We start from the raw sequence: 23,131 nt of genomic DNA on the forward strand, positions 1-23,131 counted from the left end.
GTACTCTAGATCCTCGATGATATACTGACAATCAAGCCTGGTTTTACAGACTTTCTCATGAAATCAGTGTTTACTGCAACTACTGGCATTTCTCTTTAACTAATATGTTTTAAGCGCTAAATTGTTGGCTGTATGCAGGCACGGTTTCAGCATGGAGCTATTAAACACAGGAGATCCTTCTTTCAATTCCTCTGTTAATCCTTGGTTATCGCTTCCTTCTGGCGAAGGAACGATATCTACAAACATCAATCGATGAGCCCCCAGGCGAAAGTAAGAGCCTGCTAACATAACGCGATAAGCCTGCTCGTAAAATCTGAGGTCAGGGATTTTTTGAAGGTCTCTGTGATGCACCGCTGTAAATGACGTTCTTCCACATAACCTCACTTATTTTTCAGGTCCACATACTTTCTAAGAAATGATGTCATTTCAAAAATTTAACCTTAGGTTAAAATTTCGATATTGATTCCCCCCACATGGTCTATGTTCATTGACCTTAAATGACCATTGACCTTGGTGATGTGACCTAAAACCAAGGCAGGATATACAGTAATTCTAGACACCCTTGTGTCCTAGTTTCATGAACTAGGTCCATATACTTTCTAAGTTATGATGTCATTTAAAAATTGATTTAGAAATTGATTGATAAAAAGATTTGATGTTGACGCCGCCGTCGTCGGAAAAACGGCGTCTCGCTATGCTATGCAGGCGAGACAACAAAATTGAAGATTTAAACTTTGGCTATTATTAGCTACATGTTTATGTACATGTAGTATTATAGGTTGCAAAGTTGTAGTCATATGGAAGTGGAGACATACTGTAACAATTCCATTATTTATACAGTCTATCCCCTTCACATCAAATGAAATTCCACCCTGGAAAATGTTTTTGACATCTCCAATCAGTTTTAGGAAAGAATGTTAATAACATGTTACATAATGTACTAATTTCTTGAATATAATAGGACTGCAATAATTCATGCGTTGTAACAGTTAAAAGTATTTCACATTACTTTCACCCTTTTTCAATACCAAAACAATGACATAATGATAGCCTTTATAAAAGGCATGAGGATAAGACCCTGATAAAAGCATTATGGTTTTTGAGAATATAAATGACATTCCATGTGTGAACATTTGTATATAGATCTCTCTTCACAATATCCTGGTCTTGACGTCACACAAAAGGTCAGTCAATTTCCTGTAATTGATATGAGAGGCAGGAAAGAGTCATTTCAGAAGAATTGATGTGTACAAATCTCAAAGCTGGCATACTTTTATTGTGTGCGATTCTCATTCATTAATAACCAATTAACTTGTAAAATTAATGAAATGTATTTGATTTCACTTCCTCTATGAATCATTTTAAAGGCTAATCCATCTGAAAGGCAAACATATTTTTGGACAGCTTACATTTTCCTTGTTATAATACTTGAGTGTATTATCATCTTCTGATAGGACAAAGAGTCTATGTTGAAACCTGTTATCATCTCTGCCTTTCTTCCACAGATATCCAGTCTTCTTTCCTGACCGATAAGTCTGCTTGTCTAAGTCCATGAATTCAAGACGCTCATACTTTGCACGGATCCATTGCTCTCGTAGAACCCTGAAATCAGTCAAGAAGGTTATGACAAAGTTAAGAAGTGAGAGAATAGATGCTCAGGATATCTAACTACCTGTACTTTTGTATCTAGAATGACATATCGGATTGAGATAACAAATTTAAAAGATGGATGACATTCGTTTTAATAAAATTAAGAAATGACTAATATATATTCAATATAAATATCGAGTCTTGTATATGGGTAGAAAACAGGGAATTTCTTTCATGCAAAAGTGTGTGTAGGCCTACTCAAATTCCAACAAAGAATCAAAGGATAAAAAAATACTTATTGTCAATACATTTGGCAAGATTGCAATGCGAGAGAAACATGTAATTCATATTATAGACCAGGGGCTGGGAGAATTTAAGTTGATCGGGTACAAAAGGTTTGATAATCCCATCATGTTGGCATGAAGACAGTGGTCAAGGAAATGTGTTCCTGCCAGGTCATATCCTGTATGGAAAGCCTAGAGGATCCCAATTTTGTCAGCCAACTTGTATTTTTCATGAAGATCATATTTTTTGCACAGACAAAATCTTAAATGAATACGCATTTCACAATGATTTAGAAAGTAAAAATCGATTGCAATCGTTTTTTCGACAGTCCGGTTAATATGTAAAAATATCAGAATTCATACCAAAATTTCCATCTTTTTGGTCACAAATTTGCATGTGCATTGATATCTTTGTTTTGTCATTGACATCAACTAATGCAAACTATCAGCATTCGACACATAAGAGGATATATCAATGTTGTAAATTGGATTTTCCTTGTATAATAATTATTTTAAAAAATCTATTTGAAAGGATTCTAGGTTTTATTATTTCATTTCAGTACATGTAGCATTTGAATATAATAATGAATCTATATCTCACATTATATCTGCCAACTTTATCTTTAGTTCTCTTTCTCCCTCTCTGTACTTCTACCAACTTTGACTTACTCTTTCCCTCTCTGCTCATTGGCTAATTCATTCCCACCTTTTTAGGAGTAACAGTAATGCCAATTCATGTACCCCTTTAGGGATGCTTTTGTACTTTGATGTGCACCATTGAACTTTTATTGTTAGCTAGGGAGAGAGTCCAGTGACTCATGACACTGGCAGTAGCAAGGGCATTCCCACTGTTTGTTGTTGAGGAGACTTGTCCCTACAGAAGAAAGTTTAATTTTGAAGTATAGAAGACTTCTGCATGGACTTCCCTTCATGTACTTAAGATGTTGAAGCAAAATGCGGTATTAGTTTCTGATCGAGGCTGTTTTCTTTTGGTCAATAAAAGAAGTCAATAAAACCTGAGCCCTCGTGAGTCGCGTCCGTGTTGTGTGGTCGTCGGCGCGAACCCTGTCATTAATGGGAATACTGATATGCCTCATAACAGTATTAATGTCTTAGCTTACTTAGAAAATAGGGAAAATACCACCGAATGTATTGTGATAAAATGACACCATAAAGAAACCTCCGTGTCCTGGTCACACTAGTGATACTGACTACAATGTACTTGCTTTACCTTTCAAGAGAGTACAATAGACTCAATCAGTATTGCCTTGCCTTTGTTGGTGTGACTAGCATACATACATGTGAACACATGCTATTCACACTCACTGCTACATATAACATATAAAGAATTGCTGGCACATCAAAGCCTACCCCCCTCAGGCGGTTGCCAAAGTTTAACCTTCCCCTTTTCTGTATTTTGCCAATTAATGGAAGAATCTGCAAATTTGGAGCCCCCAATGAGGCAAGAAGGTGTTTCTGCTACATGGCAATCCACTTTCATTGTCTTAAAACCACTTGGAGATGAAAGAGTAGTTTTTCCTCTATCAGTTACATATAACAAATTGCTGACACATCGAAACTTCTTCCCCTCAGGAGGTTGCTGAAGTCACCCTCTCGTTTTCTGTGTTTTGCCAATTTATGGGGAAAGCTGCAATTTTTTAGCCCCCATTGAGACCCCCCCCATTCCTGCCATGTAATAAATTATCTTTTATTCCTTTGAAGCCACTTGGGGAAAAATAGAATTTCCTCTATTTTCTACATATAAAGAAGTTTTGGCATATGGAATCCTACCCCCTTAGAGGGCAGCTGAAGTCACCCACCCCTTTTCTGTATTTTGCCAATTTATAGGAAATTCTGCCAATTTGGAGCCCCTGACAAGGGTAGGGGCTGCTGTACCAGCATTTCTTAATTATGTAGCTGATAGAAATAAGCCTCTCTTTGCTTTCTAGGTGGTTTCAAAAAATTAAAGTGACTTTACTATTATCAGAAATGCCTTTGACCTTAATGGTGACTCCAAGATGACAAATTTTCTAATGATTAGGCAAAATCTAGACTTTGGCAGCCCCTGAAAAGGGTCAGTGTTGATGTACCAGCACTTCTTATATAAAAAGCCTACTCTTTCATCCAAGGGGCATTCAAAAAATAGAAGTGGCTTTACTTCATTGCAGAAATATCTTTTTGCCTCAATGGGGCTAAACACTTACTTTTCTAATAAAGAGGGGAAAATAGGCCAAAAGGTAGGAAATTTTGAGCAGCCCCTGATTGAGTAGTGTGGATGTGCCAGAACTTTTTTGCATACAGCTGATAGATCAAAATCTATTCTTTCATCTTTAAGTGGTTTCAAAAATAAAACTGGCATTACTATACAGTAGGTACGCCCTTTTGCCCGAATGAGGGGGTCAAAAATGCAATTTTTTCAATAAAGGGAGAAAATGGGCAAAAGGGTGGGCGGATTTCAGCAGCCCCTGATGGGGGTAGGCTTTGGTGTGTGAGCAATCTTCATATGTAGCTCACAGAGAAAATCTTACGCTTTCGTCTACAAGTACTTAAAAAACAATAAGTGTTTTTTTTTTGCAAAGCAGAAACGCTGTTTGTCTCACTGGGCTCCCAAATGATTAATTTTCTGAGAAATGGGCAAAATACAAAATAGGGATTGGGTGACTTTGGCAGCCCCCTGAGTTGGTAAGCTTTGATGTGCCAGCACTGTAATGTATCACATGTGTCAAGAGGTGAAGTCTCTACTTGGCCTAGCATCTTACATTTTCAGATCATACCAGATTATTCAACTGACACAGCTCCACTCAGACAGCTAACACACCAAGATATAAAGTGGCAATGGGAAAGGCCAGAAAAGGAAGCAATCGAGAAACTCAAGAAGGCCATGGCAAACTCTCACACAATGCCATACTATAACCCAACTCAGCCAAACGAGTTAATAGTTGATGGAAGTCCAGTTGGACTAGGAGCGATGCTGTGCCAGAATAACCAACCCATATCCTACGCCAGCTAAAACACTATCAGAGACAGAGTCCAGATATTCTCAGACAAAAAGAGAAATGCTAGCAGAGGTTTGGGAAATATGAACATTTCCATCTGTACCTCAATGGAACCAAATTCAAGGTGATTACAGATCACAAACCACTACTAAGAATCTTTGAGAAACAAACTCCAATGTCAGCAAGAATAAAAAGGTGGAGGCCGAGACTGAAACCCTACAACTGTACTCTTGGGTACAAACCTGGTAGAGATGAGGAAATCCAGCTGACTACCTGAGCAGACACCCCTAAATACAAGAACAAGAGTTAATACAGACGCACACTACTTGAACTATATAAGTGCTAACACAGTCCCTAAAGCAATCACCACTGAGGAGGTTCAAACAGTGACATCAGAAGATCACAAGTTGGAGAAACTGAGGAAAGACATTGAAATGCAGAATCGAGAGAACTGGGAACATTCTGAAGTGAAGCCACACAAACATTGTATAGATGAGTTCATAATTCATGATGGGCTCATACTTAGAGGAAGAAGACTGGTGCTTCCCATCTCACTTACAAAAGGCAATTGAAATTGCACACTGCTCTCATCAAGTTATTGTGAAGCCCTAATAAGGGAAAAGATATGGTTCCCAGGAATAGGCAGAATGGACAAAGAGGAAGTGAAATCATGCATACCTTGCCAAGCAGCAGGAACAGCAGCGCTGAAAAACCAGAACAATTCAAAATGACATCACTAACAAGTGGACCATGGAAAGAGATTTCAGCCGATTTCCTAGAACCACTTCCATCCGGAGAATACTTATCGGTTGTTATTGACGAATACAGCCGATATCCAGAAGTAGAAGTCATGTCCACAACTTCTGCGAAAGCAGCACTAGCCAAGTTCCATGCCAATTTTGCCAGGCAAGGAGTACCTCACATACTGAAAACGGACAATGGCCCTCCATTCAGCGGTCATGACTTTGGAAAATTTGCTGCCCACCTTGGATCCTGACACAGGAAAGTGACACTACTATGGCCAAGAGGCAAGAGCCAATGGAGCAGTTGAGCGAAATAACAGATTTAACAGCCTAGTCAGTCATTAGAAGAGCTCCACAGAAGGAAGAAGCTGGAAACAACAACTCTTCAAATTTCTTTGAATGTAAAGAGCTACTCCACACACAACAACAAACATTCCTCCAAGCAAAGCTGTGAATAGACGAGAACTAAAGTGTGAATTACCTCAATTCACACAACCTGAAGCAGAAACAGCTGAACAAAGAGAGATGACGGTCAGAAACAAAGAATGAAGGAGAATGCAGAACAAGAACTGCATAGCAAAGAGAGTGACCTGAAAGAAGATGTTGTCCTTGATTGTTAACCCAAGATGTCTAAAGCAAGTTCAGCATATGACCCAAGACCAATAAGAGTGATCCATAGACATGGCAACCCAATTGTTGCAAATAGAGGGAATCAGGTCATAAGAAGGAACATATTCTTCAAGAAGGTGTATGTGAGACGATAACCCCAATCCAGATGATATCTTTCCACAACTTCAAAGCCAGTGTCCCAGGCATTCCAAGTTACCCGCCAGATAATGACATTGCACAGCCAAGGCCCATACTTCGGGATCATCATCATCAGAGACCTCACAGAGAAAGACAATTGCCAGTACAATTTCAGGATTACGTAATGTCTACATAGGTGGCAACAAAATGGAGGAGATCAAGCCCAGGGGTGGTGTTCTGAGATATCTCAGATATAATAAAATATTTTATCTCCGTTAAAATCAGTGAGATAAAATACCCTTAAAATCTCTTAATTGGTATTCTGAAAACAATTATATCTTCATTTTATCTCTATAAGACACAACTTTTTTTTAATCAATATCCAATTTATAGAAAACGCTTTTATAGCTCTCTCATGCCACTCAACCAATGGAAGTCCATGCCGCCAGGAGGTGTGGCAAAGGAGTAAGATTGCGTCAATTTATTGACCTCAAATACACTTGCACTATAGCTTGCGTGTCTTTATAGAGATTTCTTTTAAACAAGTGGAACGCCTCTGGCAGTCTCGCATGCATTACGCGAATTAATATAGCAGCAGTGCTAACTTTGAAAACTACTATAAAAAAATCATTCACAAAAACACCATTCATATAATGACATAATACCATTGACCATAAATGACATTTGAAAGGTCAACTACACCCATGTCCACTTTTCATTTACTCTATCCATAAACTTTCAAACTTATAATGGCAATTCTACAATTACCCAGAGCTCGACACTAGCGGCGGTCCGACGGTCCCAGATCGGTAAAAATCGCTGTCGGGCCAGAAGATTTTCAGAAATAGGAAGATTTACTGGTCCGACATGACCAGTAAAAATCATTGTTGAGCCAGTAATTTTGCCAAAAATAGCAAGATTTAAGGGTCAGACATGACCAGTAATAAAAACCATTGTTGGGCCAATAACTTTTCCAGAAATTGTCAAATTCACTGCAAACCATTTCCTCCCGTTAAATTCTGTCATTCACACACAGAATACACACAGAATGGATCGCACGTATAGAGTAGCATACATGTAGCCAGCCACTCAACCCACGTGGTAAATTCTCTACTGGCTGCGCGAACGAAGCTTGGCTAAACTCTGGCGCAAATCTCTCATAGAACTGTCAAAATTCACGGTTCATACTCATGAAAGGCTCTTTGTCCATATTTCCTAAAACCTGGAGTAACTCTGTCATTTGTAAGCAGTAAAAGGTGAAATTTTCACTTCTGTTTTGGTTCAAACAGATCGAGTTTCGGGTGATATCGTCTGAATACATAATAGCCCCACATATGCATTTATCTGTGTGTTGATACACTTGGTTTCTGACTTTTCTTCAGTAGCTATTTCAATTGAGCCAAAACGAAACTGATAAATTATTTATGATAGTTTTAGCTTTCTTCCTCTGTTTTCTTCCTATCTTTCTTTCCTTCTTTCTTTTCAATCTTTCTTTGTTTCTTCCCTCTCTTCTTTCATCTTTTTGTGTACTGTCTTTCTTTTTTAATTTCCCTTTTTTTCTTTAATTCGTTCTTTCATTCTTTCTATCTTTTAAACAAATATTTTTCTCTTTCTTTTTTCTTACTTTCTTCCTTCTTTCTTTCTTTTTTTGTTGATATTTTTCTTTCTTTAATTCTTGAGTCCATCCATCCTATATTCATCTCTTATCTTCTTCCTTTCTTTCCTTCCTTCTTTTTATCCTTTTCTTTCCTTCATTCTTTGTTGCTTTGTTTCTTCCTTCCATCCATCATTTATTAGCCCTTTCTTTTTTTTTCTTTCAGCCCTTTCTCTTTCTTACATTCATTCCTTCCTTTCTTCTATCTGTCTTGTTCTTTCCTTTTTCCCTTTGTTAAATCTATCCTTTTACCTTTCTTTTTTTGAATGCTTGCTTCCTTTCATTCCTTCGTCTCTCAGTCATTCTTTTTTTTCTTCCTTTCATCTATTCTTTTACCTTTTCTTTTTTTAATATTGCTTGCTTCTTTCCTTCCCTTCCTTCCTTTATTTATTTCTTTCCTTCCTTCTATCATTTCAACTTTCCTTTATTTCTTCCTTAATTCCTTCTTTCAACCGTTCCTTCCTCTCTCTTTTGTTTTTCTCTCCATCTCTCCTTTTACCCTTTTTTATCGCTTACTTTCTTTCCTTTACTACTTTCTGGATTTGTTCTTTCTTTCTGTATTGCTTGCTTAATTTCTTTCCTTCATTTCTTTTCTTTCTTTCTCTCTTTCTTATTTTTGTTCCTTCTTTATTTCTTCCTTCCTTTCCTTCTTTAGTTCTTTCTTTTTTTCCATCCCTCACATCTATCCTTTCTTTACCTTTTTTTTCTCCCTTCCTTCCTTTATTTTTTCTTTCTTTCTTTCTTTCTCCCTTCCTTTCTTTCTTTCTTTCTTTTTTCTTTCTAACTTTCTGTATTGCTTTCTTTTTGACCTTCATTCCTTCATTTTATCTTTTTTTTGGAGGGGTAACGAAAGGCTAGAAAAATAAACTTGCGTTTTTTAATGTTTTCTTTATTTTTAGGGACCAGTAGATTTTAGGTTCGGACCAGTAAAAATTTGAACAAGTGGAATGCCGCTGGCCGTCTCACCTGCATCACGCGGTTCAATATAGCAGCAGTGCTCACTTTGAATACTACTCTAACTCGCACAAGATGTTCAGTGATACATGGTTACTCTTATTTCCCTTTTTTATGAACTAGACCAATAAACTTACAGAGATATGATGGTTATAATAATTCAACAAAATAAACCAACATGGCCAAAGTTCATTGACCTTACATGACCTTTGACCTTGATCATGTGACCTGAAACTCGAACAGGATGTTCAGTGATACTTGATTACTCTTATGTACAAGTTTCATGAATCAGATCCATAAACTTTCAAAGTTATGATGGTAATTCAACAGATACACCCAATTCGGCCAAAGTTCATTGACCTTTGACCTTGGTCATGTGACCTGGAACGCGCACAGGATGTTCAGTGATACTTGATTACTCTAATGTCCAAGTTTAATGAACTAGACCAATAAACTTTCAAAGTTATGATGGTAATTCAACAGATACCCCCGATTCGGCCAAAGTTCATTGACCCTAAATGACCTTTGACCTTAATCATGAGACCTGAAACTTGCACAAAATGTTCAGTGATGCTTGATTACTATTATGTCCAAGTTTCATGAATCAGATCCATAAACTTTCAAAGTTATGATGGGAATTCAACAGATATCCCCTATTCCGCCAAAGTTCATTGACCCTAAATGACCTTTGACCTTGGTCATGTGACGTGAAACTCATGCAGGATGTTCAGTGATACTTGATTAACCTTATGTCCAAGTTTCATGAACTAGGTCCATATATTTTCTAAGTTATGATGACATTTCAAAAACTTAACCTAAAGTTAAGATTTCGATGTTGATTCCTCCAACATGGTCTAAGTTCATTGACCCTAAATGACCTTTGACCTTGGTCATGTGACATGAAACTCTAATAGGATGTTCAGTAATACTTGATTAACCTTATGGCCAAGTTTTATTAACTAGGTCCATTGACATTGTATCCCTATCCCTGGTGAGGAAGGTACTCTTGATGATTGCAAGTACTTGGCTAGCTTTCAAGACAGCTGAAGCAACATGCGTGTGAAATTTCAGTTCAGAATCCATTATAATTCCCAGGTCTCTTTCTTCTGATACTTCAAGAGAGGTTCCATCAAGGTTGTAGTTGTAATGCAAACTGTTTCTGCCAATGTGCAAGAACTTACATTTTGCGATGTTGAATTGAAGCTGCCATTCCTTTGACCATTTGATGAACATATCTAAATCAGCTTGCAGGGTTTCACAATCAGCATTTGTGACTATTTCTCTGAAGATCTTGGCATCGTCTGCATATATCCATACAATACTCCTCACTATTTCTGGCAGGTCATTGATAAATATCACAAATACTGTTTGACTGAGGACACTGCCTTGCGGTATTCTACTCTTGACCTCATTCTACCATTCTAACTCTCTGTTTACGTCCTGTCAGGAAAGCATGAAACCACTCCTAAAGATTGCCAGCCATTCAATAAGCTTTGAGTTTGCTTAAGAGATGTTCACGGGGAACAGAATCAAAAGCTTTACAAAATTCAAGGTATATTGTGTCAACTTCATGTCCACTGTCTAAGGATGATGTCCAGAGCTCCATTACTTCCAACAACTGAGTTACACGTGACCAGCCAGGAAGGAACCCATGCATATCATTCTCACACAAGTGTTGAATTATGAAGCCTCGGATTATAGATTCAAGAATCTTGCCGATTACAGACGTGAAACTGATCGGCCAATAATTTCAACAGCATTTTGATTTCACTTTTTATGCACAGGAGTGATGCTTGCATCTTTCCATGATTGCGGGAGTGCTCCTTCTTTTACAGATTTCCTAAAAGATCATAGTCAGGGGAGTACATATCTTTTCAGCAGTTTCCTGAAGTACTTTAGGATGAAAACCATCTGGTCCTGCAGATTTGGAGCTCCTTAACACCTTGAGCTTATTCTTCACAGAACAGGAGGTGATGTCAATGTCAGTAAGAGTGATACCATTGTGTCTTTCCTTTAGATCAGGTACATAGTTGATATTTTCTTCAGTGAAAACAATGCAGAAATATCTGTTCAGCACATTGTTTGTCAGTATCGGCAGTAAAACCCTGCACATTCTTCAAGACTCCCAAGCTTTTACGGGACTTAAGTGAACTATTTGCATAGTTCCAGAAGGCTTTTGGGTTATTCTTAATATTTCTTGATACATCTCTCTCAATGTCTTGTCTTAGTTTTCTGAGCATTTTCCTTAGTTTCTTTGCTTCAAACCTTTCAAAATTTCTCCTGGAACAATTTTCCTATATGACCTCCATGCCCTATACCTAAGTTTGTGTTGCCTCATTGCAGTTCTGGTCATCCAAATCTTTTTCTTTCTCCTCATTTTAGAGTCAGCCTTAGGGATGTTAATGTCTATCTCAGTCTGAAATTTGGATGAGAAGAGGTCCCATGCTTGATGGACATCCTAGTTTTCAAGCTCTTCCTTCCAGTTTACATCAAGAATAGCTCTGTTTATTGCTGCATAGTCTCCTCTGTGATATCTATATCCAGTTTGTTTTTTGGTTGAGATGTTGGGGTACAGGTCTACATTGAACAGCAAGCACACATGGTCACTTAAACCTAAGTTTGGGAGATAAGTCAAATCACTGATCATTTCTTCCTTGTTTGTGATCAGTAGATCAAGGATGCCAGGATGCTGCCCATCCTTTGTCCGAGTGCTCTCTGTGATATGCTGATGTAAAAAACAATCTCTTAGACAGTCAATATTTTTTTTCATCCGATGTCCGAGAATCCCATAGGTTCCAACAAATGGCAGGGTAGTTAAAATCTCCTACGACAAGCAAGTGTGATGGGTTACTGCTTACAGCCTCATGGAAAAGTTGGCATTATTTATCCGTATTGGAGTTTACCTGCCTCAAAGTGGGGCTACGATATATACTACCAACTGTCAGTGTGTCATTGTTCTTTAGACACATACTTATCCATATACTCTCTTCAAAATCAGTTTCAAAACGGACTTCTTTAACAGTAGATGCAATCCCTTCTTGTACATATACCATTTTGCCTCATACTCCATTTTTATCAATGTTGGTGTGGGTTACATAACTGTTTATTTTGTAGTTTTCCTCGATTGGTTTTACATCAAAGTGTTATGGCAAAACTTCAGAAACAATCATAACATCTGGTTGATAACTCACAGCTAGTAAAGTAAAGGTAACTCATCCTTCGGTTAAGATTTTGATAATAATTCTCCCAACATAGTCTAAGTTCACTGACCCTAAACGACCTTTAACCTTGGTCATGTGACCTGAAACAGGGTATTTTGGGATACATTGCTGTTCTTATGTCCAAGTTTCATGAACTAGATCCATAAACTTTCAAAATTACATGTATGATGACCATACCACAAATACCCCCCAACATTACCAAAGTTTGTTTACTCTAAATGACCTTCGACCTTGGTCATGTGACCTGAAAATGGCACAGGATGTTCAAAGATGCTTGATTGCTCTTCTGACCAAGTTTCATGAACTAGATCCATGAAATTTCATAGTTATAATGACAATTCCTCAAATACCCCCAACATGGCCAAAGTATGCTGACCCGAAGTGATCTTTGACCTTAATAATGTGACCCGAGACTCGTTCATGATTTTCAGGGATACACGTTTACCCTTATGTCTAAGTTTTATGAACTAGGTCCATAAACTTTCTAAGTTATGATGACATTTAAAAACTTAACCTTGTTTAAGATTTCAATGTTGTCGATGCCGCCGCCGGAAAAGCGGCGTCTATAGTCTCACTCTACTACATGTATGTAGGCAAGACAAAACTTACTCTTTAGTCTCTACATGTATGTGGTTCTAAGACAATGAAAGTGGATTGCTATAATAGCACAAACACCTTTTTACCTCAATGGGGGCCCAAAATTTGCAGATTTTTCCATATATTGGTACAATACGGAGGGGGGTAGGCTTTGATGTGCCAGCAATTTTATGTGGCAAATGGATACAAAGTCTACTCTTTTATCTCCAAGTGGTTTTAAACAATAAAAGTGACTTTACTACATAGAAGAAACCCCTTTTTCTCCAATATTAAAGGACAATTCCATCCCAACAAAAATTTGATTTGAGTACATGTAAAATGAAAATAATCCAACAAGCATAACACATCAAAATTTCATCAAATCGGATGTAAAATAAGAAAGTTATGACATTTTGAATTTTCCCTAAATTTCATAAAACATTTATATGCACATCCGGGCTGGTATGTAAATGAGAAGACTATGACTTCATCCACTCACTATTTCTTTTGTTGTTTATTATATAAAATATGAAATGTTCTAATTTTCCCCTCATGGTCAAGTGACAACGATTAATTCCTCCCTGAATACATGGAATTAGAATTGTTTAATACTATATGGTTCAGTCAAGTTGGTCCTTATTGTCAAATCTATTAAAAAATTAAATATTGTATAAATCAAATAATAAAAAAACAAAAGAAATAGTAAATGATGGACATCATCGACTGAATCACCTAGTTGTGCATCACTGTTTTGTGAAAAATAAGCGAAACTTTAAAATGTCATAACTCTCTTATTTTACATCCGATTTTGATGCTAGTTTTCTCTATTTATTTAGGTCGGCATTTTCCTGGGGTGGACTTGACCTTTAATTATTATGGCGTACCAGGTCAATCCCACCTTTGATTTAAATATTACTTAAGATATAAAAAACAATATGTCTTATTAAATGGTTATGACTCTGATTCACTTTGCGGTGTCCCTCAGGGCTCCATCTTAGTCCCACTATTATTTTTACTATATATGTCATCAATGACATTATTAATACATCATCCATTTTATCTTTTGTTTTATTTGCTGATGACACAAAATTATTTTTTCTCATTTAAATCTCACTTCCTTATGTATTTTGAATCATGAAATAAATTAAAGTATCACAGTGGTGCAAAGCTATTATCTCTGAACACAAAAAAAACACTTTACATATATTTAAAACATCATTCTCATATTTCTAACACTCAAATTCTCTTACAGATTGATGGCAAGTCATTAGAACAGGAAACTCACTCTAGATTTTTTGGGGTTATCATAGATGAAGCATTTTCTTGTAATGAGCATTTGTATCATATCATATTGTGTATTTCGAGAAGCATTGGAATCATTTCCAAGTTAAAATTTATTTTACCTCTTAAAACTTTATTCCTATTGTATAATTCCTTAGTACTCCAGTATGATCTATTGTAACATTGTTTGGGCAAATTGTGGCTCTACAAAGCTGACTTCTATTTTTAAATTACAAAAGAGAGTTATTCGCATTTTTACAGGATCGCATTACTTGGCTCTCACTGATCCTTTATTTTTCAAACAGAAAACACTAAAAGTTGCTGACTTGTATACTCTTCAAGTAGCTATCATTATGTTTAAGTATAATAATCTACTCCCTTCATCTTTTGATGGCATGTTTAAGTTCAATTGTTATGTCCATACCTACCCAACTTGTACATCTGGAAACCTTCATCTCACAAACCCCAGACTGGTGATTACCTCTAAATGAATCAGGCATCATGGCTTAGACATTTGGACAAATCTTGCAGACATTAAATCTTGTTCCAATTTATACTCCTTAAAATCAACTCTTAAAAGAAATATAATTCAATCTTATTCATCCTATACTTCAAATTAATCCTCATTAGCCACTTAAAAAAATAATCTACTGCTATCTACAGCATCCGAACCTACATTGCATCTACTTGATCAGTAAATAACTATATTCACGAGCACTTTTATGGGGCCGCCATCAATTACAAGCTTAACCGCTCATGTTGGCGGTCTCCTGCGTACATTTGTTAATGATGTTATTTATTATCATTAAAATAATAATATAATAACATTATACATACTGTAGGTATAGGTAATAATATAGGTATATTTACCCAGGGAAACCCGGGGGTGGGGGGGGGCACTCAGTATATAATGCATAGTGGGTATGTGCCGCGGAGGGGACCCCCATTTTTACACTCAAATTTCCGTTCCAAGGCATAGCATTTTTGTCTTATTGAGAAAAAAAACAAAGAAAGCTGCTCCAAAGCATAGTATTTTCCTCTTACCGTGACGTTCTGGTCGCATTGATCTGCAACGAGATGCAATTTGGTGAAAAGCGGCCGCTGAGCGCTGTGTCCGACTATCACCTCTGCGCTAGCGCACCCGGCGCCCGTTCTGCCGGGCTAGCTGCATGCACGTATGCCTGTTCCATAGGGATGCATATACGCACTCACATGCATGCGACCCGTTCCAAGGACCCCCGTTTTCACAATCATTTGTAGTTCCAAAGCCCGTTCCGAGGACCCTCCTTTTTACAATTAGCCCGCTCCAAGGCCCCCGTTTTTTTGTCTCGCCCGCGGCACATCCCTACTACTTTTTTTGTTGAGTCTGCTGCTTTCCAGGCAGCGACTTACCCCTACAGAAATTTCCAAGCTTGCGGGAAGCGTGCGACTAGCTTGCGCAAGCTTGCGACATGCTAGTAACTAGCATGCGGTTAGCTTAATAAGCGTGTGATATGCGTGCAGAGTAATAGTTAAGCGATCTTTTAGCAAGCAGGGACTGTTCGCTAGCATGCACTCGCTTATTAAGCGAGTGCCCTGCTAGTCGCATGCTAGTTACTAGCAAGCGGCACGCTTAAATTTCGGTAGGGTTAACCACCAGGCTATTCTGGTTCACGGCTAAATCATGATGAACTGGAATTCAAATACCCTCAATCCTCCTTTCTGACTCATTAATATGCAAATACAGCCCGCCATAGATAGTATTAATATTAGAGGCTTAAAGTAAGAGGAAATTATAATTTGTAAACAAATTTTCGGCATTACTCCTTTGTGTTTAAGATCGCATGCTCGATCTGTTCTGAAAATCATAAGTCAGTATCCTATTAAAATGCATGATGGTAAGTCGCTGCCCAGAAAGCAGTAGATGGCTGGTTCGAATCCCAATTTTTTCTGACTTAGATTTTCATTACAGATCGAGCATGCGATCTTAAACATATAGGAGTAATGCCGAAAATTTGTTCACAAATTATGATTTCCTCCTATTAAAGCCTCTTTATTTACTATCTATGGTCCACGGCGGGCTGCATTTGCATATAAATGAGTCAGAAAGAACAAGGATTGATGGTATTTGAATTCCGTGATTTAGCCGTGAACCAGAGCAGCCTGGTGGTTATTCGCTGCCTGGAAAGCAGTAGATGGCTGGTTCGAATTCTACTGATTCCAATTTTTCTGACTTATGATTTTCATTACAGATCAAGCATGCGATCTTCACACTTAAGAGTAATGCCGAAAATTTGTTTACAAATTCTGGAGACTTGCATGAGTGTTATGTAATATAATTCCTAAATTATACAAGTTATTAATGGAGTATGACTAGAATTCTATTCATGATAAGAATTACAAGTCGAAGATATCCCACCCTATTTTCACAAATGGAAAGAATTTTCATCTCCCCTCTCTTGATAGTGTATAGAACAGAAGATGACAAAATGTTTGTTTCTTATGAAAGAATGCTAGTTTTGCACCAGTGATTTTTAAACACAGATTGCCTGTGAGAATGTGGTATACCTATTGTGGTTTGATTGATTCATGCTTAAGCATGATAAGTGGAGCAGTTTTGCCCTTTTATGAATGAAGAAATGTTTCTCTAGTAACTTTCTTCTTTCCTTGTTCATTCCTTCGTTTAATCTTCTTGAACGATGAATACCACACAAGAAGCGAGGTCTTTTACAAAGTCTCTGGTTCAATGCCTCATTTGAATTTTAAATTACTTTGAAATTCTTCATGTGATTCTACTACACAAACACCTGGGATATGCTAACATCTTTGACTTGTAAATATTATTAATAGAATGTAAATTGTACTTTATTAATAACTTGTATAATTTAGGAATCATATGTGTCTAGGTTAAATTAAACTGAAGTTATCGCGTTGAGATCGTTGATCTCAACTTGAGGGGTTCGAGTCCCACTCATGCCAAAACATGTCTAACAAAAAAATCTGATGCTATAGCGTTGTGTGTTAGCGTGCCTCACCACTGAATTCAGTGCAGGGTGTGAATGCAGTTGGAAAACACTCCATCCATCGGAAAGGATGCAAATGTTGATCCCTTGTATAGGAGGGTAAAAACCTGTGCACGTTCAAACCAATACACTATTTGTCAAAGAGTAGGGTGTTCACCCATTGTATTGCATCTGCCGGTCCCGGCAAAATTCAGGTCAAGTACCCGATGCGCTTATGCCCAGAAAGACCCTGCATCGTATACAAAATCAAAAGGCTTCCTGGGATCCATGGTAGTATCATACACACCAAATTATATGAGCCTAGGTTAAGTTAAACTGAAATTACTGCGTTTACAAGGAAAAGTAAACGGACGGACACAGAACCCGATACCATCAAAATAAAGGTTTGCTGAAGCGGTGACATAATATTTGCTCCGGAGACAATTGCTCATGCCTTTATTTCGTCTATAAAGACATAGGGTTAGGGTTGCAAAAAGGTTTTATGCAATGTTTAGGGTTAAGATTAGGATAGGGTATAGTGTTAAATCCAGGATTCAAGTTTATGATCATTATATTTGTTTGTTAATTTACAGTTGTTTGCGGAGCAAATATCATGGAACTGCTGAATTTCCATACTCATTATTTCTTTCCTATTTTATACAGGAACATTGTACTTACTGGCAATCTTTCTCTGTTGGTCTTCGGTAGAACTTTGGGACATATTGCTCAAATTGTTCTTTCGCTTTCAGGTTACCATGAGCTTCCATAAACTGTTTAAATAAAATAAAATAAATATGAATAAGCCAACGAAAAAAGTGAGCAATACAAATATTTAGGTATACATGATAGGACCTTACACTGAATTGTTGCCTTCTTTACCTTTTTTCATTTCTGAAAAGGGTGGCTATTACAGCGTCATGACCCTAAATCTAATCAAGCATAACAGTAAAAAATTTCATCAAAATCAAGCAAATCAAGAAGGTTAAGACATTTCTAAGCTTTGCTCAAATTACAGAATAAGAGAAATTTTGTTATTTGCCCCTCCAGCCACACAGCTGTGCCCTTTGAACATCTACAAACCTAAGCCCCTAAAGATACAGATTGAAACATATTAAATGAAAAATATTGATCATGAAGCATTTCATCAACACATTTAATGAAGCTCATGATCATGCATCAATACTGACAAGGGAAGGGGCCAAGCTTGAAGAAGTGGATGATTTTTGAAGTATTTAGGCTCATATGTGACTCAAGAAATACTTTCTATCTGGGAAAGCTCTTGCATGGACTGCTTCAAATAAGCTGCATTTGTTTTGGGAATCAAATATTTCTCTGTCAACAAAACTCTCCCTGTTTATGGCATATGTAGAAAGTATCCTTTTGTATGATTCAGAAACATGGACAATCATGTCCTTAAAAGATAGACTAGATGGCACATACACTCGACTTTTAATGAGGGTACAAAATATTAGTCAAAAGATCACACAAAAAAGATAAAATTTATGGAGATCTTCCACCTATCTCCACCACAGTTAGTAAATGTAGTATGAGATTTGCCGGTCATTGTTTCCATGGTGAGAAGGAAGTTATTTCTGATTTACTTTTGTTGCGCCTCCCTCAGAAAACAAGAGGACGGAGACCTTTAAATTTTGTTGATTACATATGTAGGGATACAAATAATTTGTTGATTCATGATTTACCAACTCTCATGTCAGATTGCAAAGCATGGTGTAACATTGTTGATTCTTTCTTGAATGCATCCGATTTGTAGTAGTGTACACATGATATCTTCTTGGAACATTAGAACATAGATTAGCGACAAGGGTTTGAAATGGTTTATCTTTTCGGTTGTAGCCATCTTGTCATTATTGGAAATAAGCACTCAACCTTCCACTCTTTACCTCAAGGCATCCCACTGGGCTCTGTGTTGGTTCAAATCTTATTTCCACTCTATACTTCCCATCTCGAATCAATAATAGATAAGTGTAAGTACAATGTTACAGACACACAAATGTACGTTACTAGACACATGTTTCTGATCTATTAAAATTACACAATGTATTCAAGCTATCAAAGAATGGTCTCAGCTGGAGAGCTGTAAACTCAATAGTGGGAAGGCAAAATTTCTTCACATTTCTTCACGTTTTCAAGATACAGAATCAACTTTGCCCTTGGACCTTGGAACTAATTGATCGTGGACCCGGCGGCCGCTGTGCAGCGCCAGATCGACGAGGCTCTATCCCTTTAGTCGTTCAACGCCAAACAGGGTAGCAGCAACTCCCATCTTTTTACGTCTTTTGGTCTGGCGCGGCCGGGGTTTGAACCCCCGACCTCCCGCTTGTGAGATGGATGCTCTACCGACTGAGCAAACACACTGAGCATGAGCATAGGTTAAGTTAAAATGAAGTTATCGCGTTTACAAGAGCTGAAGGATATAAGATGAAAACATGTCACTGTGACCTTGGGACCTCAAAATCAATAGGCTTCCTTGGATCCATGCTAGTATCATACATACCTAATTATATGAGCCTAGGTTAAGTTTAACTGAAGTTATCGCATTTATAAGGAAAAGTTAACGGACGGACACCGAGCATGATACCATAATACGTCCCATAGAGACGGGCGTATAAAAAAGTACCTTGAAGTCTTATCAGATATGAAGGAGGTAGGATTTTCAATTTGCACATATTATCAAGGGCAACCAGGTGCTTGGAATGCCCTTTCATAATCTCTGCTGTTGCTGAAGAAAAATCGAGAGCAGAGCCTATCTTGCACTACCCCATTTGAATCAACCAGATAGAAATGGTGCAACATTGAGCGGCCAGAATTGTTTGTAACTATTATGGTCAATGCCATTGCTGTGGGTCTCGGACGCAATCTTTGGGTCAGGGCAGGTTGAGGCCGGGAGAATTTTAGGGTGTGCAAATGCCGAATGTTGTCAGTTTCTCTAAAATATTGAAACTTATAGAGAGTCAACTGCCGAGTATGCCCATCCACCTGTATGAGTACACCCTCCTATCTAACCTTTTTTCTTTCTATCTTGTTCTTGAAGTCAAAGCCAATTCATGCAGCACAGCTGCACTGACAATGACATGACAGAGAATCGACTTTGCAATGCACGTGTGCATGCCTATGCTGATACTGTAAAAAAAATGTTTTGCACATGTGCCTTTACATCAATCTCTTAGTATTCTCATTTCAAACATTTTTGTAATGAGTGTCTTCAAAATTAATTTAATTAACATTTAGTTTTATTTGATTGAATGTGAAAATGAAAAATGAAAAATAACAATGCCCTGGCAATTATTGCGATGATAATTTGGCAACACTACACAATCAACATAATGTGCGCTGCATGCAATTTAATTTATACACGTTTGTATATTCCGATCCACACGCGGAATTTGTTTCTAACCGTAGTCTGTACCAAAATGTCTGCCAAATTGAGGATCACTAAATTTGAGTTCAAGCATCATGTGGATTACTATGACGAATAATGGAGTAAAAGAAAACATTGTGAAAGATGCAGATTTTGTTTTTCGGGCACCCTCATTTCCAATCACAAGGGGACGACTTTGGGGTTCACAAGGCCCATAAAAAGAGATCATGCAAGCAGGTAAGCATCACTTCATGACTTGCAGAAGGCCCTACATGTGAAGTTGTGTTGTGTAAGTACTTCTAACGTTACAATGTTTTCTGTACCATTATGGCTGTGTGAATCATGAATGGGATGAATCTGTGCACACAAACCAGTTATCAAATATTTCTTCATCTACATGTAGCTGGCCTTTCGTAGCATAGACCAAAGCAAAGAGCATCACTGGGCAAAGAAATGACAGGTATTTAGGGTCCCTATGAAATCTGTGGCTGTTGCCACCAAATGATATCACAATGTTTGGCCATGGCTGGCCTTTTCCTGGGTCTCCAGCCGGCCTTGAATTGGATTATTCGGCCTCTACCCTTCTGGCCTTGGCCTTGTCCTCGGGCGGGTCAGCCTTGGCTTCAGACACAACAATGGTCAACGCTCAAGTGCTTCCAACATGGTAAGAGATCTGGATTGGGACCTGTTGGGAGCACAAACAGAAAACTGCCTGATGAAGCAGATGTAGTATGGTCAATCGGCCATTGGAAAGTCACTTGCTGTCGTCCCCTGATCTTGTAGATCGACAATTATAGGCAGTTAAAGGACTATTGCAGGATAGGCATCAATAATTCTCCTTTTTCCTTTGTACAAACAAAGAATGGAATAAACTACCTGATGATTTTATCAAGCTAGGATCAACAGATACCTTTAGATCCCATACTAAAAGAACACTCTGGAACAAAGAAGGTGGTTTCAAACCACCTCGATCACAAGAATCCCCGTTAAATTACGAGAACTTTTTGGGCTAAAAATACCCATTGATTATTCCTGCATTCACACCGCCCTGAAACATACCTTTTCGGGATAAGTTCCCGAAGTTACGAACATGCGCAGCATGGTCTGATAAGCAGGCAAGGCGCGAGATTCAAAATCACTAGCCCAGGAGCCACCCACGCCGCCGCGCCCAACGACACGCTGGGCTAAAAGTTCCCGTAATTTGCTTTCACATCGCCAAAATACCTGCGACCTTGGAAAAATCCCTGCGAAAGTTCTCGTAATTTTGCCAAGTACCTACTATTTAGCTGGTATTTTCTTTCGGGGATATTACGCATAGTTTGCTTTCACATTACTAAAATCCCTGGTATTTTCTGATCGAGGTAAATTTCCCGATCAGAGAATACCTGGAACTGACGAACTTCGAGGCGGTCGGAAACCACCTAACATTGAATAAGTTCCTGTATCTTGACATATAAAAGCAAGAATGTCTACTCATACCGAATAAGCAGAAAAGCTTAGTGATAGCAAGGTTTTGGCCACACAGAGGCATATTGTTAACCAAATTTACTGAATTATACATGCTGATGGTCATACTGTGAACTTTGATGAACTGGTAAGTTTGTGTAATCCCATCTCGTTTTCATTGGTCTTTCCATTGCCATTTTGTGACTTTGGAATCCATTACCAATTGATTTGATGGGCTACAGCCTCTCTGTGATTAAACCAATCTATTAATTATTGACATGTGCTTAGTAAAGATTATTGAAGCTGGCATGTGCAAAAATATTGTTTCTTTTGACTTAGTGGAATTAGTGCAGTGCCCTTGTAAAGTTTGATCAGTTTCTTTTTTAACCAAGTTTATATCCACAAACTTTCAAAGTTAGAACAATCCAACAAAAACCCCTAATATGGCCAAAGTACATTGACCCTTAATAACCTTTGACCTTGGTCATGTGACCTGAAACTCGGACAAGATATTCAGTAATACTTAATTACCCAATGTCTGAGTCTCATGAACTAGATCCAAACAATTTTAAAGTTATGATGACATTTACACAACCTAACCTTAGGTTAAGATTTCAATGCTGACCCAGCCTCCGCCAAAAATGACATTTTTTTTAAAATCAATTGTTTCAGTATTAGCCTGACAAGAGAAAGCAGTACTTAAGATTACTCCATAGTGAGTTTCATTCATGAACACCTGCTTAGCGAATAGAATGTTTGAAATAGGAATAGGACCACAGAGATTATTTCTGTAACTATGAAATGAACAATTGATTTCAAACATTAATTAAATATTTTTGGGAGAATCCCACTGTGGTACTTAAACATAGAGACAAAGATATTTACTTTAAAAAGCTCATATACCGTGTGTCTCAAAAAAACTTAACACTTTTGAAATGGTTGCCAAATTGAGCATATATTATTTCATGAAAAAATGTCAATATGTATGGAAAGCTAAAGGACCAACCTTTCATATGAAATGAAAAAATTGAAAAAAAATCATGCTTCGATGAACAGGGTTCACTTAAACTAGAGGTATGAAAATGGGCCTGCGCATGATTTTTCCTTCCAATTTTGGACAGGTTTAGCATACAAAATAAATTTGATATGAGATATTCATGATCGATGGATTAAGAGTTAAAAGGATGTTTTGAATACCAGTCCTTTCTCTCTGTCATTTATCAATCCCCAAACACCACCCATGCCACACACACACCAACTTCCACTCCCATCTTAATGT

General features: G+C 37.7%; 1 protein-coding gene across 3 annotated transcripts in view; it reads right to left on the reverse strand.

Moving 5' to 3' along the window:
* Positions 1-23,131, reverse strand: part of LOC121422773 (arf-GAP with dual PH domain-containing protein 1-like) — a 102,588-nt gene that overhangs the window by 37,433 nt on the left and 42,024 nt on the right. For all 3 annotated transcript variants that reach the window (XM_041617957.1, XM_041617956.1, XM_041617958.1), the window contains exons 3-4: positions 17,706-17,797; positions 1,410-1,602 (exon numbers count right to left, since the gene is read on the reverse strand). In XM_041617957.1, the coding sequence (XP_041473891.1) occupies positions 1,410-1,602; positions 17,706-17,797 (285 nt within the window). The remainder of the gene's footprint in view (positions 1-1,409; positions 1,603-17,705; positions 17,798-23,131) is intronic.

The sequence above is a fragment of the Lytechinus variegatus genome, chromosome 10, assembly GCF_018143015.1.
Source record: "Lytechinus variegatus isolate NC3 chromosome 10, Lvar_3.0, whole genome shotgun sequence".
Lineage (NCBI taxonomy): Eukaryota > Metazoa > Echinodermata > Echinoidea > Temnopleuroida > Toxopneustidae > Lytechinus > Lytechinus variegatus.